The sequence below is a fragment of the Schistocerca piceifrons genome, chromosome 7 (assembly GCF_021461385.2).
Source record: "Schistocerca piceifrons isolate TAMUIC-IGC-003096 chromosome 7, iqSchPice1.1, whole genome shotgun sequence".
Lineage (NCBI taxonomy): Eukaryota > Metazoa > Arthropoda > Insecta > Orthoptera > Acrididae > Schistocerca > Schistocerca piceifrons.
This window is the reverse complement of record NC_060144.1, coordinates 522,834,649-522,862,367: the sequence shown is the minus strand read 5'-3', so window position 1 is coordinate 522,862,367 and position 27,719 is coordinate 522,834,649. Positions and strand designations below refer to the sequence as shown.

The following is a 27,719-nucleotide window of genomic DNA, read 5'->3' as shown; positions in this document are numbered from 1 at the left end:
CTAACAAACTTTGGGCCGTCAAGGAGACTACTGGTGTGTGGCGCTCCTCCTTGCGGGTCTCTCGCAAAGACTCTGTCGCACTCTGCTGGCTGCGCATTGGCCACACCTGGCTAACGCACGGTTGTCTCTTGCGCCGTGAGGACCCACCCCTCTGTCGCTGTGGATCAGTGTTGACAGTGGTCCACATCTTGTTGGCGCGTCTGTTTTTAACCACGCTCAGGCAGACGTATGCTCTGCCTGATATGCTCCCTGCACTTTTATTGGATGACGCCGCAATGGCAGACTTAGTTTTGAGTTTTATTCGTGCAGTGGGTTTTTATCGCTCAATCTAATGGTTCGTGTCCTTTTTTATGTTGAGTCTGGCCTTTGGCCTCCGGTTTTAGATTGTGGTTTTTAGTGTGTTTTTTGCTCTCTTTTTTTTTCTATGGTTGGTCAACCACTGTCCCCCTCCAGGTGATTTTAATTCCTTTTATCTGGTCTCTGTCTGTGTCTTTCTTGTCTTCTGTCGTCCCTTGTCATCTCTAGTGTTTGTTTTTATTCTTTTTGGGTGTTTAAAGTTCGTGGAAAGAGGGACCGATGGCCCTTGTAGTCTGGTCCCTTCCATCCCACAAACCAAACAACCAACAAATAAGTGGAGTAGTTCTTACTTTTTAGCAAAGAGATCCAAAATTGTGGGTGGTTTTAATTTTTTGATGTATTTTTGTTTTTCAGTGTTGTTTTCCAGTTCATAAATGGAGTAGAAAGCTTTGGCATCTGTAGCAAAAATATATTTTGTTGTTGTCTTCACCAATTTACATCTGCAACAGAAAGAACCTCATTGTCATCACTATCACATTCTGCATTATTGTTTAATTGCTGAAAGTCAGTCATGTCTTCAACAGATATACTTTCAACAATGACATCGCTGTTATCAGTATGTAGAAAATTTGCACCGGATGCTCCAACTGCAGCTCTTCTCATGATAAAGCAATTAAGAGTTTGTGTCATCATTGTTACCTAGATCTGGTGTGTCAGATCCATTTGAATGAATGCCTTTTGCACAACTGCTTTCCTGTGATATGTTTTTAAGCGATGGTTAATGCCCAGATACAAATGCTGCAATTTGCTCATGCAGTTTAGTGGCAGATACTCTTAACTGCATGTTGTTGTTGTTGTTGTCTTCAGTCCTGAGACTGGTTTGATGCAGCTCTCCATGCTACTCTATCCTGTGCAAGCTTCTTCATCTCCCAGTACCTACTGCAGCCTACATCCTTCAGAATCTGCTTAGTGTTACATCTCTTGGTCTCCCTCTACGATTTTTACCCTCCACGCTGCCCTCCAATACTAAATTGGTGATCCCTCAATGTCTCAGAACATGTCATACCAACCGAACCCTTCTTCTAGTCAAGTTGTGCGACAGGCTCCTCTTCTCCCCAATTCTATTCAATACCTCCTCATTAGTTATGTGATCAACCCATCTAATCTTCAGCATTCTTCTGTAGCACCACATTTCGAAAGCTTCTATTCTCTTCTTGTCTAAGCTATTTATCGTCCACGTTTCACTTCCATACATGGCTACACTCCATACAAATACTTTCAGAAACGAGTTCCCGACATTTAAATCTATACTCGATGTTAACAAATTTTTCTTCTTCAGAAATGCTTTCCTTGCCATTGCCAGTCTACATTTTATATCCTCTCTACTTCGACCATCATCAGTTATTTTGCTCCCCAAATAGCAAAACTCCTTCACTACTTCAAGTGTCTCATTTCCTAATCTAATTCCCTCAGCATCACCCAACTTCATTCGACTACATTCCATTATTCTCATCTCGCTTTTGTTGATGTTCATCTTATATCCTCCTTTCAAGACACTGTCCATTCCGTTCAACTGCTCTTCCAAGTCCTTTGCTGTCTCTGGCAGAATTACAATGTCGTCGGTGAACCTCAAAGTTTCTATTTCTTCTCCATGGATTTTAATATCTACTCCAAACTTTTCTTTTGTTTCCTTTATTGCTTGCTCAATAAACAGATTGAATAACATCAGGGATAGGCTACAACCCTGTCTAACTCCCTTCCCAACCACTGCTTCCCTTTCATACCCCTCGACTCTTATAACTGCCATCTGGTTTCTGTACAAATTGTAAATAGCCTTTCGCTCTCTGTATTTTACCCCTGCCACCTTCAGAATTTGAAAGAGAGTATTCCAGTCTACATTGTCAAAAGCTTTCTCTAAGTCTACAAATGCTAGAAACATAGGTTTGCCTTTCCTTAATCTTTCTTCTAAGATAAGTCGTAAGGTCAGTATTGCCTCACATGTTCCAACATTTCTACGGAATCCAAACTGATCTTCCTCGAGGTCGGATTGTATCAGTTTTTCCATTCGTCTGTAAAGAATTCGTGTCAGTATTTTGCAGCTGTGAGTTATTAAACTGATAGTTCAGTAATTTTCACATCTGTCAACACCTGCTTTCTTTGGGATTGGGATTATTATATTCTTCTTGAAGTCTGAGGGTATTTCGCCTGTCTCATACATCTTGCTCACCAGATGGTAGAGTTTTGTCAGGACTGGCTCTCCCAAGGTTGTCAGTAGTTCTAATGGAATGTTGTCTACTCCGGGGGCCTTGTTCCGACTCATGTCTTTCAGTGCTCTGTCAAACTCTTCACGCAATATCATATCTCCCATTTCACCTTCATCTACATCCTCTTCCATTTCCATAATATTGTCCTCAAGTACATCACCCTCTGTATACTCCTTCCACCTTTCTGCTTTCCCTTCTTTGGTTAGAACTGGGTTTCCATCTGAGCTCTTGATATTCAGAGAAGTGGTTCTCTTTTCTCCAAAGGTCTCTTTAATTTTTCTGTAGGCAGTATCTATCTTACCCCTAGTGAGATAAGCCTCTACGTCCGTACATTTGTCCTGTAGCCATACCTGCTTAGCCACTTTGCACTTCCTGTCGATCTCATTTTGGAGACGTTTGTAATCCTTTTTGCCTGCTTCATTTAGTGCATTTTTATATTTTCTCCTTTCATCAATTAAATTCCATATTTCTTCTGTTACCCAAGGGTTTCTACTAGCCCTCGTCTTTTTACCTCTTTGATCCTCTGCTGCCTTCACTATTACATCCCTCAAAGCTACCCATTCTGCATGTTATAGGTTCCCATTCTTGTATAAAGGCAATGTAATTGCTTCTCAAATACTTCTGCTCTCATCCCTGCTTTGTTAATGGCACTGTAGTTTGTGAACAAGGTTTTAAATTTTTTTAAAACAACCTATACATAATTTTTTTCCCATGGGAAGCAGTTCGGTTTTTTGAGTCTCATCAGCATTTGCGTGTAGTATTAGTGTAAGGCAAACTTTCCTTTTTTTCCCCCTCTCCTTGGCCTTTTCTGTCTGTAAAGGCAAGTGTTTTGTTTGGAATGACACTGAAAAGTGATTGATTTAATCTGTGTTTATAGTGCTTTTATAAGTTCTTGTAACCTGTCACTCTGTTATTCACTAAAATTTCATACACTGCATTTTACTACTTCTTGAACCTTTCAATCCACCAGTTAGATGCGGAGAAGTCCTTGATTCTGAGTGAACTGGCCACCTTCAGCGACCTTTTGCACATCACACTGTTCATGGTGATGTTGGAAGCACGTGCTGTCTGAAACCAGTCCTTCATAATTCCTTCCAGCAAATCCTTTTTAAATATGACACACTATTATTAGCACTTCTGTTGCACTTTCCTAAATGAGGTCTTTGTTTTTGACAATGATGTTGAGCATAGACTTAAGAGTATCTCTAATCTCTGTGCTAATGCAGTGCATGTTCTGCAGTGAACTTTGAATCTTTAAGAACGTTTACTTTCTTTTCCATCAGAAAGGTTTTTCTGTTTGTCTTCATAATATTTTCCATCTTAACTCTGTGACAGGAAACACCAAACTCGTAGTTGATAGAAACAGCTAATAACACAACATTTCAACATTTACACAAGGCTATAAACAACACGGTACAAACAATTAACTCATGGCGTGGTGGCTGACGGGAGTAAACTGTGTTGATTGAAATAATCTCACCACACAACTTTGTCACCACACCTGTATAGTGAGCCTCAGCCAGTGGATGACACTGTGTTCAGTGCATATATGAACCATAAATAAAACTACATTATTACTTACAAATACTAGGCAGTGGATGTCCTCTTTATGAGATCACAGTATCAGGGCAAAGTTAATACTGAAACAATATGGATGCAATAATGTTCCATACTGCTTTTTGTATGGCACACAGTAGTGGAAGCTAAGATTGGTAGTGGAAAGAAACACATGATGTTCGCCTGGATTCATCTTTCTTGCCCACACCGAAATAGCAACATGTGAGCATATATTGTACATTTGTGTAATGTATGTAGTGGGCAACCACAGCTGTAAGAATGCTTTCTTATTAAACAAAACTGCAGCAGCTGTTGAGTAATCCTTTTATTAGTATAACTGATTTCCCCCATGAACCATGCCATTGGGCGGGTGGCTTGCATGCCTCAGCGATACAGATAGTGATACCATAGGTGCAAGCACAACAGAGGAATGTCTGTTGAGGGGACAGACAAACGTGTTGTTCCTGAAGAGGGTTAACAACCTTTTCAGTCGTTGCGGGATTAACAATCTGGATGATTGACTGATCTGGCCTTGTAACATCAACCAAAACACCTTGTGCCAGTACTGCAAATGGCTGAAAGCAAGGGGAACCTACACCTATAATTTTCCCTGAGTGCATGCAGCTCTACTGTATGGTTAAATGATGCTATCATATTAGGTAAGATCTTCTGGAGGTAAAATAGTCTCCCATTTGCATCTCCAGGTGGGGGCTACTCAGGAGGATGTTGTCATCAGGAGAAACAAAACAGTGTTCGCAGGTCCCTTAATTGGGCAAGTAGGTTAGAAAATTTGGAAAGGGTAATGGATAGGTTGAAGTAAGATATAATAAGAGTTAATGAATTTGGTGGCAAGAGGAACAGGACTTCTGGTCAGGTGAATACAGGGTTATAAATACAAAGTCAAATAGGGGTAACACAGAAGTGGGTTTAATAATGAATAAGAAAATATGAATGGGGGTAAGCTACTATGAACAGCATAGTGAATGCATTACCCTAGCCAAGATAGACTCAAAGCCCGCACCTATCACAGTAGTACAAGTTTATATGCCAACTAGCTCCGCAGAGGATGGAGGAAGGAAGGAAGGAAATTTGGGTTTAACGTCCTGTTGACATTGAGGTCATTAGAGATGGAGCACAAATTCAGATTGTGTCTAGGATGGATAATAAAATTGGCTGTGACCTTTCAGAGGAACCATCCTGGCATTTGTCTGGAGCGCTTAAAGGAAATCACTGAAAACCTAAATCTGGATTGCCAAATGTGAGTTTGAACCATTGTCCTCCAGAATGCAGCAGAGGATGCAGGGATTGAAGAAATGTATGATGAGATAAAAGAAATTATTCAGGTAATTAAGGAAGACGAAAATTAATAGTGATAGGGGACTGCAATTTGACAGTAGGAAAAGGAAGGGAAGAAAAAAATAGGAGGTGAATATGGATGGGGACAGGAGTGAAAAAGCAAATCACCTGGTAGGATTCTGCATTGAGTTCAATTGACTTATTGCTAACAGTTGGTTTAAGAATCATGAAAGAAGGTTGCACATTTGAAAGTGACTAAGAGGCACTGGAAAGTTTCAGATTGATTATATAACAGTAAGACAGGGCTTTCAGAACCAGTTGTAAAACACTTCCAGGGGCAGATGTGGACTTTGTCCACAACTTATTAGTTATGAAATGTTGATTACAAATGAAGAAATTGCAAAAAGGTGGGGAATTAAGGAGGTGGGACTGGATAAGTTGAAAGAATGCAGAGGTTACTGGGAGTTTCAGAGAGAGTATGCGGCAATGGTTGACTAGAACAGGGGAAAGGATTACTGTAGAAGATTAATAGGTAGCATTAAGAGATGAAATGGTAAGAGATAAAATACTGAAGGCAGAAGTGGATGAAATAGGAAAAAAGACAAGGCCTAGTAGAAATCTGTGGATAACACAGGAGATACTGAATTTAATTGGTGAAAGGAGAAAATATAAAAATGCAGCAAATGAAACAGGAGAAAGCATATACAAAGGTCAAAAAATTAGTGACAGGCAATGCAAAATGGCTAAGGAGGAATAGCTAGAGGAGAAATGTTAGGATGTAGAAGCATATTTCTTTATGGGAAAACTAGATACTGCCTACAGGAAAATTAAAGAGGCCTTTGGATATAAGAGGAGCAGCTGTATGAATATCAAGCTGAAGGGTGGAAGCAGTACATAGAAGGTCTATTCACGGGAGATGAAATTCGTGCCAATGTTATATAAATGCAGGAGGTTGTAGATGAAAATGTGATGGAAGGTATGATACTGAGAGAAAAATTTAACAATGGAAAATCCAGGATGGAATGTAACAATATTGAGAAGGAAACTTGCTACTCACCATATAGCGGAGATGTTGAGAGAATAATTTGACAGGACACTGAAAGACCGACATGGAAACAAGACCCCGGGAGTAGATGACATTCCATCAGAACTGCTGATGGCCTTAGGAGAGCCAACCATGACCTGCCTCTTCTACCTGGTGTATGACACAGTTGAAATACCTTCAGACTTAAGATGAATGTGGTAATTCCTACTCCAAAAAAAGCAGTTGCTGGTGTGTGTGAAAATTACTGAAATATCAGTTTAATAAGTTATGGTTGAAAAATACTTGCACAAATTCTGTAAAGAAGAAGGTAAAAACTGGTAGAAGCCAACCTCAGGGAAGATCAGTTTTGAGTCCAGGGAAATGCAGGAACAAGTGAGGCATTAGTGACCTTACAAATTATCGTAGAAGATAGGTCAAGGAAATTTTGAAGGTATCAGGGGTAAAATACAGAGAATGAAATACTCCTTACATCTTGTACAGAATCCAGATGGCAGTTAAGAGTCGAGGGGCATGTAAGAGAAGAAGTGATTGAGAAGGTAGGAATACAGGGCTGTAGTTTATCCTCGACGTTGTTCAATCTGTACGTTGAGAAAACAGTAAAGGAAATGGGAAAAAACATTAGGAGGAGAAATTAAAGTTCAGGGAGAAGCAATAAAAAATTTCAGGTTTGCCTTTCACATTGTAATTCTTTCAGAGACAGCTAAGGACTTGCAAGAACAGATGAAGGGAATGGATATGTCTTGAAAGGAGGATGTAAGATGAACACCAACAGAAGCAAAACAAAGATAATGGAATGCAGCCAAATTAAATCAGGCAGTGCTTGTGGGAATTAAGTTAAGAAATAAGACAATGCAATAGATGACTTTTGTCATTTGCACAGCATAATAACTAATGATGGCTGAAGCAGAGATGATATAAAATGTAGGCTCTCAATGAGAAGAAGAGCATTCCTGAAGGAGACAAAATCTTATTAACATCAAGTATAGACTTAAGTATTTGGAAGTCTTTTCTGAAGATATTTGTCTGGAACATGAACAATAAACAGTTTAGACAAGAAGTGAATAGAATCTTTCCATGTGGTGACACAGAAGAAAGCTGAGGATTGGGTGGTAGATCATGTAACTAATGAGGAGATACTGCGTAGAATTGAAGAGATTCGAAATTTGTGGGACAATTTGACTAATAGAAGAGGCTGGTTGATGGGACACTTTCTGAGCCATCAAGGGACCATTGTTTTAGTACTAGAGGGAAGTTGTGTGTGTGTGAGAGTGACCAAGAGATGAATACAGTAAGCAGATTCAGGAGGACATAGGTTGTTGTTGTTATTCAGAGATGAAGGCGCTTACACAGGATAGAGTAGCATGGAAAGCTACATCAAACCAATCTTTGTATTTTAGACAATAACAACAACAACAACAACTAGTTGCATCATCAGGTACATCTCAGTAAGGGGGAGGATGGACGGACGCTCAAGAGAATCAAGTACACAATAAGCTGGTTACTCAAATTCAATTCATTTACAGTGAAACATAGAGATAATTGTCCTCTGTCACTCTGTCAAGTTGTATTAAAACATTCTTAAAAGAAATGGTAATCAAAGTATTATTAATGGACTGGAGGAGACAGCCATGATAAATGCATGAAGTTTTAGAAAGAAACCTGGAGAATAATACAATAAAAGTATATCAACCAGACCAAGAAATAGATAAAACATATAAAAGTCTATTGTATAATGCTTACCTGGAGGAAAATAGCTACAGTATCAAGTAGGGCCATGACATGGGCAGTACTACAAACATATTAAAACTGTATAAACTGTAGCGAAGTGCATGAACTCAGAATGAAAATCAAATGGGCCAGAAATAAAAAAGAATGACAAGGAAAACAAAATAAATAGAAGAATAAAAATCCCTGCCATAGAGAATGTATCATCGTGCGAAGAAGTGTGGGCTGATACCAGCTGAATACTGAGGCCATGGACAAGCGTTATTTGACTGGCAAGCGCAAATAAGGCCCAGAAATAGGTGGCGGCGTAGCAGTAAATAATAAAACCTGAATAAGAGCACTGGGATGCACCCTTACATTCATAGTGTTATATTAAAAAAGTAATAAAAACATTTGAAAGGAATGAAGATTCATAATTTTGTCATTATTCCAACCTGGATTTTCCATTATTTGTCTTTGAATGTAACGGCATGTCTCAATAAACTTATAGAGGTTTTATTATTTACTGTCCGTCTTACATTTCTCCATGCCACACCACCTATTTCCAGGTCTACTATGCATTTATCTGTCGACTGACACTTGTCCGTGCACTCAATATTCAGCTTGTTACAGCCCATGTTAGTTCTCGCCATGACACGTCAGTTGCTTGTGATAAGACCCATGTCGGTAGTCATTCATGTGGACAGACAGCTTGTTGGTTGTCATGTCTACATAGAATACAGTACATTGGTTGCAACTTAGCTTGTAGAGGACATGACTGGTTTCACAGGTAGCCCAGCCTTTGATGGGATAGGTGATGTTAGTGACCAGATTGGAGTAAGTGGTGGTGGGAGGATGTATGGGACAGGTCTTGAATCTAGGTCTATTACAGGGGTATGGGCCATGAGATAAGGGATTGGGAGCATGTGTTGTGTAAGGATGGACGAGTATGTTGTGTAGGTTCGGTGGACGGTGGAATACCACTCTGGGAGGGGTTGGAAAGATATTGGGCGGGACATTTCTCATTTCAGGGCACAACAAGAAGTAATCAAAACCCTGGCAGAGATTGTAATTCAGTTGCGCCATATCAAACCTAATAACCACCAGCAATACACCCACTTAGACAGCTCCCACCCATTCCATACCAAGAAGTCCCTTCCTCACATCCTAGCCACACGTGGTCGTCGCATCTGCAGTGACGAGCAGTTTCTCTCGAAATATACCGAGGGTCTCACTGAAGCCTCCATTGACTGTAATTATCCTCCCATCCTTGTACAAAAACAAATCTCCCATGCCTTATCTTTCCAGTCTCCCAATGCCCCACCGTCCGGCCACAGAGGAGCATTCCCCTCGTAACTCAGTACCACCCAGGACTGGAGCATCATCATCAGTTATCTGCTATATTAGCAGGTCCTTTGCCTCTCCATTTTCTGCGATCCATTGCTTCCTTCTTAAGACTGCTGTATGTTGTACCGTCCATCATGTCATCCAGTATCTGGAATCTCTTCCTTCCTCGCTTCCTTTTTCCTTCTACATAACCTTCTAAAACGGTTTTTATCAGTCCGTCATTCTTTCTTAATATATGCTCAATTCAATTTCTTTTTCTTCTCTTTATTACATCTAATAACTGTCTTTTCTCTCCCACTCTTCTCAGTACCTCTTCATTTTTTACTCTGTCCATCCAACTTATTCTTTCCATCCTCCGCCATGTCCACAAGGCTGGAGCAACTGAATTAAATTCTCTGCCAGGATTTCGATTACCTCTTGTTGTGCCCTGAAATGAGAAATGTCCTGTCCACTGTCCTTCCCACCCCTCCCACAGTGGTATTCCGCTGTCCACTGAACCTACTGAATATACTCGTCCATCCTTACACAACCCCTGCTCCCAATCCCTTACCTTATGGCTCATACCCCTGTGATAGACCTAGGTGCAAGACCTGTCCCATATATCCTCCCACTACCACCTACTCCAGTCTGGTCCCTAACATCACTTATCCTATCAAAGGCATGGCTACCTGTGAAACAAGTCATGTCTTCTACAAGCTGAGCTGCAACCATTGTGCTGCATTCTATGTAGACATGACAACCAACAAGCTATCTGTCCGCATGAACGGCCACCGACAAACTGTGGCCTAGAAGCAAGTGGATCACCCTGTTGCTGAACACACTGCCAAATATTATATCCTTAATTTCAGTGACTGCTTCACAACCTGTGCCATATGGGTCCTTCCCATGCCATATGGGTCCTTCCCATCACCTCCAGCTTTTCTGAATTGCGCAGGTGGGAACTTTCCCTGCAACATATCCTACTTTCCCGCAACCTTCTCGCCTCAACCTTCGTTAGTCGCTGTCCACCCATCCAACCCCTTCTCTGCTCCCATTCTGGCACTACACAGCCGTCATTCCACCACCACACTCAGTTCTTATTTATTTATTTCTTATTTAATTTTTTGTTTATTTATTTTATTTATTATTCATTTATATCTTTTTATTTCTCTCTATTTCGTTCCTTTTCTGCTACTTCCCCCCCCCCTCCCCCCCCCCCCCCCCCCAAATCTCTCCCATGCTCGCCGCCCAACTTGCAACACTTCACTGTCCTCCCCTCCATCCCCACAATACTATCCCCTCCCCTCACTGCCCCAGCCTCCTCCTCCCCCCCCCCCCCTTCCCCAGCCCAGCCGCCACTCCCATTATGCACTGGTGCTGCTGCTCACAGTGTGGTTTCAGTTGTCTGAGACTGCAGCTCTGTGTGTGTGTGTGTGTGTGTGTGTGTGTGGGGGGGGGGGGGGGGGGGGCTATTGTTGACAAAGGCCACTGGCCAAAAGCTTTGAGTGTGAAAATCTTTTTGTTGTGCCTATCTGCGACTCAGCATCTCCGCTATATGGTGAGTGGCAACTTTCCTTCCTGTAATATTGCTACATTCCATCCTGGATTTTCCATTGTTTGAAACTGTAATACCTTTCATATGTGCAGCCTCCTACTGCTTCTTGGCGAGTAGACTTTTTATCCATCCAATTAGTTATACTGTACTTGTATTAGAGGGATCCTTACTTTGCCAGTATATAGGAAACTATAGTGGTCTGTGTAAAGCTATGCAAATGCTTTGTGGACAGTATTAAATGAAAGCAGAAGTTTGATTTGTGTACGAGGGGGATGGGGAGGAGGAGGAGGAGGAGGAGGAGGAACAGTGTCTTTTACACTGAAGAGCCAAAGAAACTGATTCACCTGCCTAATATTGCGCAGGGCATCCAGGAGCACACAGAAGTGCCGCAGCATGATGTGGCATGGAATCAACTAATATCTGAAGTACTATTGGAGGGAAATGACACCATGAATCCTGCAGGGCTGTTTGTAAATCTGTAAGTGTGTGAGGGGGTGGAGATCTCTTCTGTACCAGTTCTAGGCCCTTCGGGTGTCACATTGTCCTGTTGGAGTTGCTGAAGTCCGTTGGAATGCACAATGAACATGAATGGGTGCAGGTGATCAGACAGGCTGCTTACGTACATGTCACCTACCTGAGTAACATGTAGACATATCAAGGGTCTCGTATCACTCCAACTGCACGTACCTTGCACCATTACAGAGCCTTCACCAGCTTGGACAGTTCCCTGCTACATACAGGGTCCATGGATTCATTAGGTTGTCTCGATGCCCGTACATGTCCATTCGCTCGATACAATTTGAAATGAGACTCGTCCAACCAGGAAACATGTTTCCAGTCAGCAACAGTCCAATGTTGGTGTTGACGGGCCCAGATGAGGTGCAAAACTTCGTATTGTGCAGTCTTCAAGGGTACACCAGTGGGCCATCAGTTCTGAAAGCCTATATTGCACTTAAATCTTGATAACTTGTCATTATAGCAGCAGTAAACGATCTGACAACTGTGCCAGACAGTTGTTGTCTTTTATAGACATTGCTGCCTGCAGTACTGTGTTCTGCCTGTTTATATATCTCTGTATTTGAATACTAATGCCTTTACCAGTTTCTTTGGCACTTCATGTAATTGTGCCTATCTGCAACTTGAGGTGTCTTCTTTAAGGTAAATAGCAGTCTGTCTTTTCCTACACTATTGACATTCCTCCCTGGAGCTTCCACTGTTTGACTTTGTTACTTTTAACCTATTTTATATTTTTAATCTAGAAGTACATAGAATTATCATTACTGTAGAGTAGCACTAGTCATAATTTGTGTTAATATATTATGCAGAAGTGGCCCACAACATTTGTTTCTGTCTCTTAATGTATAACTTGACTTGTTCCACACCCCTGAAGGCTCTCCTCCATGGTGGGTGGGATTGAATGAATCAGGCAGTGAAAACTCTGAACAGAAATTCATTTGAGAGCAAAGATGCAAAATTGAAGTATTTCACGAATTGGCTAATACTTGGTCCACGTCGTGGTTGGTTGGGGTTTTCTGCCAGTATTTTCTTCACTGCTGCCTTAACCACACAATCCTGAAAGGAGAAGACTTTGAATAGTATCTGAACATGTTCATAATCCATGGAATTGCCAGTTGAAATGAAATGCTCGACCATCATATATTTGGTTGTAGAAGAGAAGTGTGTCATCTGTGTTCTGTGTTTCATTCCTGTACAGTGTATGTAGTTTGTCCTATATAACTTTTACTGAATGCACATAAGATTCTTATAGATTCAGGCAGAAGATCACTATTCACTTGGTATTTGTTAATAGTTCTGAAGAAATATTTCTGATGCATGGAAGAAAAGCTGTACACTTTACATCATCATCATCAGCTCTTTCCTCTTCGTTGGTTTGATATTTTGGTTAGCAGAGCTTCCATAATATGCTGCAACTATCTATTTTTCTTAAAAACAATCACAGGGTGTAACAGCTGTTGTAACAAAATTTACAATGACATGATTTTTCAGGATAACCACTCTGGTTTTTAATGCACTTGTTCTACCGTTGCACGAGCTTTCCAATGCTCTCAGAAAAAGTTTTTCAGCTGAACAGCAAGACAGCTTATCTGCTTCCACTGCTTCAATCCCCTCTTCATCAGAGGTCTGTTAATGGTCGCTTAAACAGTTTTAAGGAACAAAACAAACAGAAATTTGACAGGGTGAGATAAGGACTGTATGTGAAATGCTCAAACACCTCAAAATTCATATTCTGAAGGGTCAGAACAATGAAGGCAGGGATATGTGGATGCACATTGTCATGAAAAAAATAAATAAAAAATACATTGTTTGGCAATAGAAGTGAGTGTTGTGTTTTGAATTGCAGGCTGTAACTTGCTGTGAAGCATATCATTGTAGTATTGACCATTTTCTGTTGACCCTTTTTCCAGCCAATGTTCCAGAATTTGTCCTTGTGTGTCCCCCAAAAAAGCTGTGAACAACACTTTTTTCTGCATAGGGTTGACTCTTGAATTTCTTTTGGTTGGCAGTTTGGGATGTTTCCATTCCATGCTGCGGTGTTTGCTCTCTCATGGAAATTGATTAACCCATCTTTCGTCTCTATTGATGATTTCTTTCAAAAACATTTTATTTAATTGGCATGACAGTGCAGTAGCTGCTGATAGATTCTCACACAACTCTTCATTGAATTGTTTTGGGACTCCTCCCACACAGACTGTATGAAAGCTGAGCCTGTTATGAATGACGCCACGCAGAACCGTGACTAATGTGTATTTAGTTTTCCACTTTATCAAAAGTCACTTATCACTTATGCAGAATCAGGTTAACAACTTGTTAAATGTTGACAACAGTAATATGACTGGACATCCGTTCCTGCTCTTTCCTTGGTCTTCTTTCTTCTCTGGCTACAATTGAATTGTTCAGTCCTCTGGTGAACATTTCTCCATGGGAAAACAATGTGCTAAAAGTTTTATGAACTTCAGCTCTTGGCACGCCTTCAGGCAACAAAAAATGATTTACAGAACTCTGTTCTTCATCTGTGCAAATGAAAAGTGGCATAACTATGTTTACTCCACAAGAGCACAAAGTGAACTGATGTGACCTGCTACAAGTAAAGAGAATAGTGCCATCTATTGGCTGGCTAGAGCACTAAGCTGTTCTAGATAATTAACAAAAGTGTAGACACTTATTGACTTACCCTCAGGTCTGGCTAGCATGTGACATTATGGTAGAGTATGAAGTTAGCTTACATTCTTTTCTAGGAACATGCCATGTTTTATATTTGTGTCTTATCTTCAGAGCACTACCTAGTCTGCACAACCAGCTGCGCTGTGCGGTCCGTGTTGCTTCTGGCACGGGCAGTAGCTCCCCACGAGCAAATGGAACTCCACCCTTGGAACCTCGAAGTTACACTCGTTCCAGGCAAGGACCTGCCACCCTGCCCTATAGTCCTAAGCAGCAGTCACATGGACCTGCACTAGACTTATTGAGTGAGTATTAGTGATTGATCTCTCTGCTTTAATTTATTTGGGTTTGTGGAGTCACTGAATGTAGATTCTGCTTGGGTGTCACGAACGTATGCTATAAGTAAGATGAAACACCATCTCTTATTAGTTTCATCATTTTTATTTACATTTAATTGATATTGAAAGTTTTTCTCTGTTGGTATTTCTTAGGTGATCTAAATTTACGACATGCAAATAGAATAAATTTGAATGATAAAATAATAGAGTATGGTATAACACATAGCCAGACAAGTTTCATTAACAGTGGTAAAGTGAAAAATACATTTTTCTCAGAAATTATAGTTTCATGAATAGTTTCAAAAACTAATGCAGGTGAAAATATTTTTAGCTTTATTTTTGCTCGTGGAATAGTGTGCAAAAATAATTGAAAAACTTGTTGTCTTTTAAAAAAATTGAACAGCTTTGTTAGAAAATTTTGTGAGTGTGAAATGATCTTTCGATAAATTTCTGTGGGTGATGTCCTGAAGTACATGAATAATACACATAATCAAAATAAATGTGGCAGTAAAAACAGTTGTTACAATTATGCCTGTGACATCACTTGAAGGAAACGTTTTTCCCTCCTCCAGAACTTTAAAACCAAGCAGAAAGGCAACTGTTGACTTTATTGTACCTTTAAACAATAACAAACATTCTTGGAAGCAGTACATTTGTATAGAGGCAGCTTGGTGTGGAATAAATTTGGTTGAACTTGGGACACTAATTTCTGCTTGTGTTAGATAATCTGGGAAGATAACTGTGCCAAAAGCTGCTGCTGCTGCTGCTGCTGCTGCTGCTGATGATGATGATGATGATGATGATCAGTCAATGCTTAAAATTTTAATTTTGTGTGAAATATTAATTGAAAGACTTTATCATTCCTCCGTCTTCTTCTTTTGTTTCTTTTCTTTGAGACTCCTAATACAATAGTAAATAATTTAAAAGCATTCATTGATGATTAGTACATTGACAACTGTTCTTAATGGCCTGCTGTAGTGAATTCTACTGTACAAAATACAGTTAGCGATTTTGATTTGCACAAAAATACAGCTGAAAATCAAATTCATCATTATGTTAAAATTAGTTTTTTTTTTCTATTCTTGAGCCTGACTTTATCACCTTCACCTGGAACAATGTAGGTACAGTTAGATGTATTTTGGTGTGAGTTGTATAACTGATGTCGAGACTCCTGCATCTGCTCCTGCAGAGATTTTTTTCACAGACAGGACGTCAAACTATACAGATTATATAAAATCAGTAACACACCAATAATTAAAAACAAAAATTTTTTCTTGTTTTTTGTTGTAAGATATCTTTCCCACAAATCACTAAGTAAGCAGCTGTTTGCAATCAAAAAGTTATGGATGATCATCCAAAACCATGTCCTGTTGTATTTTGCAAACTTAGTTATTTTCTCCCCCTCACACTATGCATATGACATTAAATTTATAAACTGGATATTTCCGTAACACTCTTTGATTTAGCTAGGGGTTTTTACCGTATTCTGCTGGAAGTGCCGATGATTGTTCAGACCTTAGTGACTGTCATGTGGACATTTGTTCACAAGATAATTGTTGATAGTATTACGAAGATGTATGTTCTAAGAGGTTGGTTCTGCCAACACAGTTGACTGAGCCAGTTGCTACAGACAATGCTTAATGCGTATGTAGGTTAAGTCATTGTAACAATCCCTCTCAATACTAGTGACACTGCTACATTACTCCTCCTCATATTTTACCAAGCGAGGTGGCGCAGTGGTTAGCACACTGGACTCGTATTTGGGAGGACGATGGTTCAATCCCGTCTCCGGCCATCCTGATTTAGGTTTTCCGTGATTTCTCTAAATCGCTTCAGGCAAATGCCGGGATGGTTCCTTTGAAAGGGCACGGCCGATTTCCTTCCCCATCCTTCCCTCACCCGAGCTTGCGCTCCGTGTCTAATGACCTCGTTGTCGACGGGACGTTAAACACTAATAGCCTTCTCTCCTCCTGCTCCTCCTCCTCCTCCTCCTCCTCCTCCTCCTCCTCTCCTTTCCCTCTCCATTTCATTATAATGAATTAACTAATTGATGTAAAAATTTGTTAACATTGGCAAATTATACAAGGTGATTCAAAAAGAATACCACAACTTTAAAAATGTGTATTTAATGAAAGAAACATAATATAACTTTCTGTTATACATCATTACAAAGAGTATTTAAAAAGGTTTTTTTCACTCAAAAACAAGTTCAGAGATGTTCAATATGGCCCCCTCCAGACACACGAGCAATATCAACCCGATACTCCAACTCGTTCCACACTCTCTGTAGCATATCAGGCATAACAGTTTGGATAGCTGCTGTTATTTCTCATTTCAAATCATCAGTGGTGGCTGGGAGAGGTGGCCGAAACACCATATCCTTAACATACCCCCATAAGAAAAAATCGCAGGGGGTAAGATCAGGGCTTCTTGGAGGCCAGTGATGATGTGCTCTGTCACGGGCTGCCTGGTGGCCGATCCATCGCCTCGGGTAGTTGACGTTCAGGTAGTTACGGACAGATAAGTGCCAATGTGGTGGCGCTCCATCCTGCTGAAATATGAATTGTTGTGCTTCTTGTTCGAGCTGAGGGAACAGCCAATTCTCTAACATCTCCAGATACTGTAGTCCAGCTACAGTAGCACCTTCGAAGAAAAAGGGACCAAAAACTTTATTGGCTGAAATGGCACAGAAAACGTTCACCTTAGGCCAGTCATGTTCATACTGAGTTGTTTCCCGCGGATTCTCAGTGCCCCATATACAGACATTGTGACGGTTGACTTTCTCGTTAGTGTGGAAAGTTGCTTCATCACTAAACATAATCTTTGAAACGAAAGATTCATCTGTTTCCATTTGAGCAAGGATAAAATCACAGAAATCGATTCTTTTAATCTTATCAGCTGCAGACAGTGCTTGAACCAATTTCAGACGATAAGGTTTCATAACTAACCTTTTTCGTAGGACTCTCCATACAGTTGATTGTGGAATTTGCAGCTCTCTGCTAGCTCTGCGAGTCGATTTTCCTGGGCTGCGAACAAATGCTTGCTGGATGCGTGCTACATTTTCATCACTCGTTCTCGGCCGTCCAGAACTTTTCCCTTTGCACAAACACCCATTCTCTGTAAACTGTTTATAGCAACGTTTAATACACCACCTATCAGGAGGTTTAACACCATACTTCGTTCGAAATGCACGCTGAACAACTGTCGTCGATTCACTTCTGCCGTACTCAATAACACAAAAAGCTTTCTGTTGAGCGGTCGCCATCTTAGCATCAACTGACGCTGACGCCTAGTCAACAGCGCCTCAAGCGAACAAATGTACAACTAAATGAAACTTTATAGCTCCCTTAATTCACCGACAGATAGTGCTTAGCTCTGCCTTTTGTCGTTGCAGAGTTTTAAATTCCTAAAGTTGTGGTATTCTTTTTGAATCACCCTGTAATTTAAGAGTTCTTAAAGAAATGCATTTTGGTGTGTACAATGAAACATATAATTGACAAGCAGTTGTGTATCACAAAATGTATTGTTTTGTTGCAATTGTCCTTTCTCCAAAATTTTCAGACTACACATTGATTTAATAAAAATCCATAAAGGCACAACTTATAATGAATTGCTTCACAATACAAGGGGGCAGTACTTGAAAATGGGTCACAAAAGCATTCTGTACACTTTCCTTTATAGATGAGCTACACTTTCCCAAAATTCTGACACTAAAACGAATACAAGTATTTGCCTTCCCACTACGAAGCAGATGTGTTCATTCCTTTTTGTATCCCTTCTGAATTTGCGTACTATATTCTTCGCTTGGTATCTCTCTGCAGTTATTACCCCCTCCCCCTACACACACGCACACACACACACACACACACACACACACATTTTATATCATCTCTGCTTCAGCCATCATTAGTTATTTTGCTGTCCAAATGACAAAAGTCATCTATTGCATTGTCTTATTCCTTAACCTAATTCCCACAAGCACTGCCTGATTTAATTTGCCTGCATTCCATTATCCTTGATTTGTTCTGTTGGTGTTCATCTTATATCCTCCTTTCAAGACATTATCCATTCCCTTCATCTGCTCTTGCAAGTCCTTAGCTGTCTCTGAAAGAATTACAATGTGAAAGGCAAACCTGAATTTTTTTTTAATTTCTTCTCCTTGAACTTTAATTCCTACACCTAATGTTTCTTCAGTTTCCTTTACTGCTTGCTCATTGTACAGAATGAACATCATCAGGGATAAACTACAGCCCTGTCTCCCTACCTTCTCAATCACTGCTTCTCTTATGTGCCCCTAGACTCTTAACTGCCATCTGGTCTCTGTACAAGATGTAAGGAGCCTTTTATTCTCTGTATTTTAGCCCTGATACCTTCAAAATTTCAATGAGAGTACTGCAGTCAACATTGTCAAAACTTCCCTAAATCTACAAATGTTATAAATATTGGCTTGAATTTCCTTAACCTATCTTCTACGATAATTTGTAAGGTCACTATTGCCTCACTTGTTCCTACATTTCCCTGGACTCAAAACTGATCTTCCCCGAGGTTGGCTTCTACCAGTTTTTCCCTTTTTCTTTACAGAGTATGTGCAAGTGTTTTGCAACCATGACTTATTAAACTGATAGTTCAGTAATTTTCACACACATCAGCAACTGCTTTCTTTGGAATTGGAATTATCACATTCATCTTGAGTCTGAAGGTGTTCCAACTGTGTCATACATCTTGCAGACCAGGTAGAAGAGGCCATCAGTAGTTCTGATGGAATGTCGTCTACTCCCAGGGCCTTGTTTCCATGTAGGTCTTTCAGTTCTCTGTCAAATTCTTCTTTCAGTATCGTATCTCCCATCTACAATGTCTTCTATTTGTGTAATATTGCCGTCAATTTCATCTCCCGTTAATAGACACCCTATGCACTGCTTCCACCTTTCAGCTCTCCCTTGTTCACTTAGTACTGTTTTTCTGTCTGAGCTCTTGATATTCATAAGGTGCTTCTCATGTCTCCAAAGGCCTGTTTAATTTTCCTGTAGGCTATGTCTAGTTTTCCCATATTGAAATATGCTTCTAAATCCTTAAATTTCTCCTCTAGCTATTCCTCCTTAGCCATTTTGCATTGCCTGTCACTCAAATTTTTTGACCTTTGTATTCACTTTCTCCTGTTTCATTTGCGGCATTTTTATATTTTCTCCTTTCATCAAGTAAATTCAATGTCTCCTGTGTTATCCACAGATATCTACTAGGCCTTGTCTTTTTTCTATTTCATCCTCTTTCATCTCTTAATGCTACTTATTCATCTTTTACTGTAATCCTTTTCCTTGTTCTAGTCAAGCACTGCCACATGCTCTCTCTCTCAAACTCCCAGTAACCTCTGCATTCTTTCAACTTATCTAGTCCCATCTTTTTAATTTCCTACCTTTTTGCAATTTCTTTATTTGTAATCTGCATTTTGAAGCTAATAAATTGTGGGAAGAGTCCATATCTTCCTCTGGAAGTGTTTTACAGTTGGGTCTAAAAGCTCTGTCTTAACATTATATAATCAATCTCTTTAATTTCCTAACATTTTCAATTTCCTCAATTCATAACAAATAAATAGTGGTCTGAGTCTATATCTGCCCCTAAAATGTCAATGTGACTGTGTCAAGCAGCACACATATAATGCTGTGTTGAACATTACAGGATGTTTTTTCTACTCATTCGCATTACTTTACATTTTTATATACTTGAAGCACATTGCAATTCATCACACTAACTAAAAATTTTGTCATTTTCAATGTCAATAAAATTCACCGACAGCCATATACTTTAAGATATATTAATTTATTCTGAAAGCGACCAGTTTTTTCATTTCATTTTGCCATCTTGAGGCCCCATACGCTTCTATGAAATAAATGAACTTGTCATATAGCACCATAAGTCACTGGATATCGTGAATTCGAATTGTTATACAATTGCTTCATACAAAGACATGACAACCTGTCACATCCTTGTGGGTAGAAACTTTTATGTCTCAAGGAATTTTTTATGCTCGGGCTCAGAATACGTTCAAGAATTCTGCAGCAAACCAGTGTTAAGAATATTGGTCTGTAATTGAGCAGGTCTGTTCTTTTACGTTTCTTATATACAGGAGCCGCCTGCAATTTTTTCCTGTGCGAGAGGTTTGAGATTAACAAAGCAAAGGGGCCAGTGCCACAGAATACTCCCTGTATAACGTGGTAAACTGTTTTCAACTCTTTCAGTTGCCTCTCTACACCAGGGATGTCTATTGCTATATCCTTCGTGGTAGTCTGTGCAATAGTCAAACGATGATATGTTCATATGATCCTCTGCATGAATGATTTCTTAAGAATGAAGTTTCAAACTTCAGCTTTCCTTTTGCTGTCTTCTATTGCCACCCGACACTAGTTGATGAGTGAGTGGATAGAAGCCTTCGACCCATGTAGTTATTGATTTTATGTATGATCAGTATTTTCTTGTTCTCATCCATCACACCAACACTGTGTGACACTGCCAGTAGTGTTTATACTGGTATCAATATGGCCAAGGAATAGTGTCCACAATTTTCTTCAGGTGTGCCATTTTCAGCTATAGGCAATCATTGATGATTAGAGCCTTTCGAGATGCCGAATTGTGGGGATTTTGGTTGCACTATTTCACCTATTGCTCCAACTAGTCCCAGATGTTTTCCACATGACTAATCTGCAATTAACAGGCCATTAGAGGTGCGATAGGGTGCCAGCATGTTCGTCAAACAACGAATGTATGTGTGCAGCTATGTGAATGTGGCCTTTGTCATCTTGGAAGATGGGAGCATTGATTGCGTACTCATTTTGAAGGTGCAGAAGAAAGGGTCATGCTTGTTTACAGAGAGTTTTCAATTAAACTTCTTGGTTCATGTTCATGGTAACCTGAATGAGTGGGCCCAAGGAATTGTCAAAAAACACCTGCAGAACACCACAGAATGAAATCCGACCTGAACTACGTCTCGCACACACTGTGAGTTAAGTGCCTCGTTGAGCTATTGGTGCACTTGAGACCTCGTGTCATTTGAAAAGTGGCAGAATTATTACTTACAGGACAACACTACATGTCCCCAGTCTGCTGCTCCTATGTTTCTATTTATTTGGCCCACTGAAGTTTCAGTTTTATGTGCTGCTGTGAACAATGACCTTTTGCAAGGCACCGAACTCCAAATGTCATTGCATACAGTTTCCTTCGCAACGTCGGAAACTGCGAGACGGACCTGTATCCACAGACAGCAAGGGTACAATACCTTTTGGACTCGAAACTGATGGTCATTGACATGGAGACACTTGTGTCTGGTCCCTGTCAATTAGAACTTTCTTATGATGACTGTTGTAATGATTCATTGATACACAAACAAATTGGGCAACTACATTCACTGTATGGTCATGGCCCCTCTGATCACAATAGCTGCTTCCTACCATTGTGTCACATCCTCATTTTGTTGTACTGATTCCACACAAATGATAGGCATATGCATACCAATTCATTGCTGTGACATACGCTAGTGGTACAGGGTCACACAATCATCTATTGCCAATTCTACACCGTCGACGGCCCCCCTAAGTGAACCATAAACTCTTGTAGAGGTTACTAATATTTTGTACCATGAGATTACATACATAGACTCTGGTGTAGGCAAGATTACTCCAAAACAAGGTACATTACACAACCAATTATATTAAAGTGTCACAGTGCCACAAAAAAAGCACACTCGAAGAAATCTGTCACAATGCAAATCATAAATTCACGTTTTCAGAAATAGTGCATTACCTATTCAGTTACAGTACACAGCATAAACTGAAGTGAAACACTTCTCGAGGCAATAAACAGTAGTAGAGATAAATCAAAATTTTAAACATCCGAGAAACATGAATAAACATTCTCAGTTTACTTACCACCTCAAATCTGGATACAATTTTGAGCTTTCAACAAAATAACCTGTCACCTTCATTAGGAATAACTGACTGTTGTGACTGCTGTCATGGTAACTATTTATAGCCCACAGATGGCTTGTGATTGATCAGTGTATGTTGTATTTCCAGAGATAGTGTCCATGTTTGCACCAGTGGTGCCACCCGCTTTGTTAGAATGTAGGCAGTTCAGCCTATTTCTGTCTTCCAGCAGTCAGAGCTTGCTTCCTTGCACTACTACAGTTTTAGCCTCTGTTGCAGTTAAATTTATTTTCACACATTCTAATTTCTTCTGTTTCCTTAAACGCAGGATAAAATTTCAGTTTCATCAAACATTATTCTGTGTTTATTCTTGAGACTTTAGAAATTGCTGATTTCTCAAGTCCATGATTTTTTAATAAGTCTTATGGTTCTCCTTCCCAGGACCCTAACTATTTTGCTTGATGTTCCATTACAGAAGGGAAGAAGTAGCTCACCATGTGATAGTTCAAAATTTTTGCATTTTTATTAGTTGGTGAATGTTATATCTTGAAATTGTACCCAGATTAGATGTGACACGTAAAGGAAGAATGTTTCATAGAAGGATCTCAGCACGAGAAACTTTGGTCTTGTGCAAAAAAGATTTTTTGAGAAGTACGTTGGAATAAATGTGAGCTGATGTTTTTTAAATTGTGTTACATACATGAACACTATCTGTCTACAAATACATTATGTAAAATTTAGTTCTTAAGAACTACACAGAATATTTACTGTATCTACAATATAATATAGTGTTTAATATTATGTAATATTTCATGGAATGACAAACATAAAATTAAATAAATCCCATCCCCAGTGCTCTCAGATATTGAATATGATATGCCTGTGGTGAGGATGCGGTATGAATTGCAGAGTGCCCAAAAATAAGTGGAATGGATTCCAGTCATGCAGCTGATGTCTGTTGCACTGTAAACATGACAAAGGCTAACAGTACACATAATATGTCAGTATAGTATCATCGTCAGCTGACGGCTGCAATACATTTCATACTGCTGATGCTGATGCAACATTACTTAATGAAAAGCATATGTCAGCCTGAATATCCAGAAAAGTATCCTGTAGGTATAAGTACATTCTTGTTTCTTTTGTCAAAAGATAAAACTTACAGAAGAAAATTACATTCTAGATATTTATTGCATGATGAATGAGAGATAATTGCTAATAAATGAACTGCTCCTGTGTTCACATTAGGGCACTGCTGTAAGTACAGTGTTTCTCTCTGCCCTGGCAGCTGGCACAAATAGTGCTCTCCACCCGCCTGAGCTGCCACCACGATCGACAAGCCCAGGGCATCGTGCGAGCAGCTCGAGTGTGGTCGCTTCGTGGCTGACACCTGCGAGTGCTGCTGACACAACGGCATCCAGTGCTGGAAGTGGCAACAGTGCTAACTCCATCATCTCATCAGTTACATCAGCTGCTCACGGTGCTCCCGACGTAACTGCAGTGACGGGCACACCTGTACGCTTTGCTCATGTTTCATCAGCAGCAGCCTCGAGAGATAAGGCAAGTATCTTTCATAGAAATTAATGATGTGGGTATTGCTGCATTCGAATAACAGGGAAAATATTGTTTATGGGAATGCAACATGATAGTTCTGGAAAGATCAGCAACTAGTTGTGAATTCACTGTTTTTGTTTTCTACTATATTTGCATTCACAGTCAAATTTACTGGTGATTTGTTTCAAACACAATTTTCAATTTGAAAATTAAGTACTAATCATGTGAATCAACAACAAGTAATTTTTTTAACAGTTCCTGCTGTTTTGCACTTCTCTACAGCCACAGCAACCCTGCAGTAAAGATGTAGGTTATAAATTAGCTTTAAAACTTCCTGGCAGATTAAAACTGTGTGCCGGACCGAGACTCGAACTCGGAACCTTTGCCTTTCGCGGGCAAGTGCTCTACTATCTGAGCTACCCAAGCACGACTCATGCCCCGTCCTCACAGCTTCACTTCTGCCAGCATCTCGTCTCCTATCTTCCAAACTTTACAGAAGCTCTCCTGCGAACCTTGCAGAACTAGCACTGCTGAAAGAAAGGATATTGCGGGGACATGGCTTAGCCACAGCCTGGGAGATGTTTCCAGAATGAGATTTTCACTTTGCAGTGGAGTGTGCGCTGTTATGAAACTTCCTGGCTATAAATTAGCTTTGACGACTTTGGCAACTTGGTTGAGGGGAAATAGATGCATCTCAGAAATTAAATATAGCAACCTGAAGAGAGAAGTTGTGTGTCTTCAATAGAACTGAATGATATGGTAATCACAGGGTTCAAAGAGCAAGAAACAAATATTATGATGTAAACCATATTTAAAAATTAATATGGCAGCTAAGTGCAGTTGGGAAGTAGTCATTAAAATGACGAATGTTGTGTTGGGCAGTGTGCTCAGCAAGTGGGTGGTCCAGTTGTTTCTTGGTCGCAGGTTTTCAGTGGCCATTCATGCGGACAGACAGCTTGTTGGCTGTCATGCCCATGTAGAGTGCAGCACAGAAGTTGCAACTTAGCTTGTACATCAAACGACTGGTTTTACAAGTAGTCCTGCCTCTGATTGGATTGGTGATGCTTGTAACCGGACTGGAGTAGGTGATGATGGAAGAATGTATGGGACAGCTCTTGCGTCTAGGTCTGTTACAGGGATATGAGCCGTGAGAAAAGGGTTTGGGAGCAAGTGTTGTGTTGCAAAGGTCAAGGATATTGTGTAGTTTCGGTGTGCGGTGGAATACCACTGCAGGAGAGATGGGAATGGTAGTGGGTAGGACATTTCTCATTTCAGGGCATGCTGAGATGTAGTTGAAACCCTGACAAAGAATGTGATTCAGTTGCTCCATTCCTGTGTGGTACTAATTCATGAGGAGAATGCGCCCTTGTGGCTGGGTGGTGGGACTTTGGGAGGTGGGGACGACTGGAGAGATAAGGCACACAAGATACATTTCTGTGCAAAGTTGGGAGGTAATTATGATCTCCAAAGGCACGACAACCAACAAGCTGTCTGTCCACATGAATTGCCACCAACAGACTGTAGCCAGAAACAGCTGGACCACCCAGTTGCTGAGGATGCTCCCCAACACAGCATTCTTCATTTTAATGACTGCTTCACAGATTGTACCGTCTGTATCCTTACTATCAACACCAGCTTTTCTGAATATGGGAACGCTCTGTGCAGTATATCCTACACTCCCATACTCCTCCGTGCCTCATCTTTCATTAGTCATTGTCCTACACTCACTTATCCCCTTTCCTGTTCCCACTCTAGCACTACACAGCTCCCTTCATTCCACTGCGTCCCCCTACCCGCCCTCTTTCTTAACTTCCTAACTGTACTAAGCTGCCCTATCCTCTTTCCACCTCATCCCTATCTTCCTTCTTTCCCTCTCCCCACACCAGCCTCCTCTTTACCGCCAACTTTCAGATTTCTTCTCCTGTCTTGCATTGCTGCTCGCACTCTGGCCTCGGGAGCCATAGAATGTGTGTGTGTGTGTGTGTGTGTGTGTGTGTGTGTGTGTGTGTGTGTGTTTGTTTTTGCCTAATTCTGAAGAAGGTCTTTTTGGCCAATAGCTTACTTGTTTGACAATCTTTTTGTTGTGCCTGTCTGCAATTCAGCATCTCCGCTATATTGTGAGTAGCAGTCTGTCCTTTTTATATTATTTCATATTTATAGTTTTTACATTTGCACTTACATATTCCAAAAATATACAGTTTAGGGGCTATACCAGGTTAAAGTTCTCTCCAAAATGTGTCATTTTTTAGAATATTTTGTTACTCTAAAGTGTCAGAGAAATTTTACTGTCAGTAGGTAAACATCCTACTGTACTTTGCTCCACTGAAATTACGTGTGTAACATTGCCTCAATTTCCACTGTTTTTATCCTTGTGTTTAGATTGGGGTTGGATGCACCAAGTTTCCTCAATTTTACCCTGACCTCATACTCCTATTGTGTGCATGATAAATTGCACACTAAATTCATATTAAGCTGTTTGAAGACTCATATGCTACAGTTATTCACAAATCACACTTTATCCCACAAATACCATTAGCAAATTATTTGTGACTAAAGGAAGTGGAACATGTTTTGGTTGCTCACTTACTCCAGTCATTTGTGAAACTTTAGCTAGGTGGTGCGGTATTCTAGTACACTTCAGCAAGACATCTATAAGTTAACGTTCTTTTTCTGCAATGGATAGAACTGCAGATGCCAGAAAAAAGGAAGTATCCTCAACACTATCAAAACATTGAGGCACAACAAGGATATACAGAGGCAGGGATTCAACAGTGAAGGTTAAGCTGCTCTGGTGACTCCCTTTTGTTGTAAGCAGTGGAATGTGAAAATTATATAGGGATGGGTAGGACACCCTTAAACTGAACAGAGTGTGTCTTTGGGAGAAACGTATAAGCTGTATTCTGCAGAACAACCCAAAGCTCTGCTCAGCAGAATTAATCTTTATTTCAAGGCACAAAGTTGGGAACAGCTGCTACTTGTTCGAAAAACATCATTTGATACCAACATTTCCGAAAAAAAATGATTCATTATTTAAAACCTTGTGAGAAATATGCAAAATGTGTCCTGATAATTTTTCTGTAATCCATTATCTATATATAGGGTGTCCATTAGTCCCGTTTTTCCCAGGACAGTCCTGTTTTTTGCCAAAATGTCCCGCTGTCCTGGAAGTTTTTTTGGGGATGCTCAAATGTCTCGTTTTTTATGATTTCGCTTGGCTAGAGTATTTTACACTACTGGTTGTTTGACTTGCTATTAACTGCGCAATTATTTATGCTAGGAAGCGTGTGATGACTTTCAGCATACCCCAAACATGTACCGAACTGTCAAAAATCACAAGTAATTTTAAACGCACTATAGGTTACAAATAACAACGAAGATTCTTCTCTTCTAAATCGATCCACTGAATCTGTCCTTTCGGTCCAGAGATACTCTACACCACAGATACGTGCTCTCTGGCTTTCGTCACCACACTGTTAATGTTTTGCACTGTGCAATCACTGTTTCATTATGCCAAAACGAAAGTGTAATTTTAGCAGCAATATAAAAAGCGAGTTTCCTTTTATCACTGGTTGTGGAGAAACTGTAGAATGTACGTTGTGCAGATCAAAATTTTCTATTGGTCATGGTGGAAGGTTTGACATTGTGAATCACATTAAGACGAAGAAACATCGCATGAGTGGTCAAAGGAAA

The 27,719-nt window shown here is 40.2% G+C and overlaps 1 protein-coding gene across 1 annotated transcript in view; it reads left to right on the top strand.

The window, feature by feature from the left end:
* LOC124804996 (E3 ubiquitin-protein ligase SH3RF1) overlaps positions 1-27,719 on the top strand; it is a 213,527-nt gene that overhangs the window by 88,559 nt on the left and 97,249 nt on the right. Inside the window, exons 10-11 of the mRNA XM_047265392.1 lie at positions 14,339-14,529; positions 23,764-24,035. Of these exons, the coding sequence (XP_047121348.1) occupies positions 14,339-14,529; positions 23,764-24,035 (463 nt within the window). The remainder of the gene's footprint in view (positions 1-14,338; positions 14,530-23,763; positions 24,036-27,719) is intronic.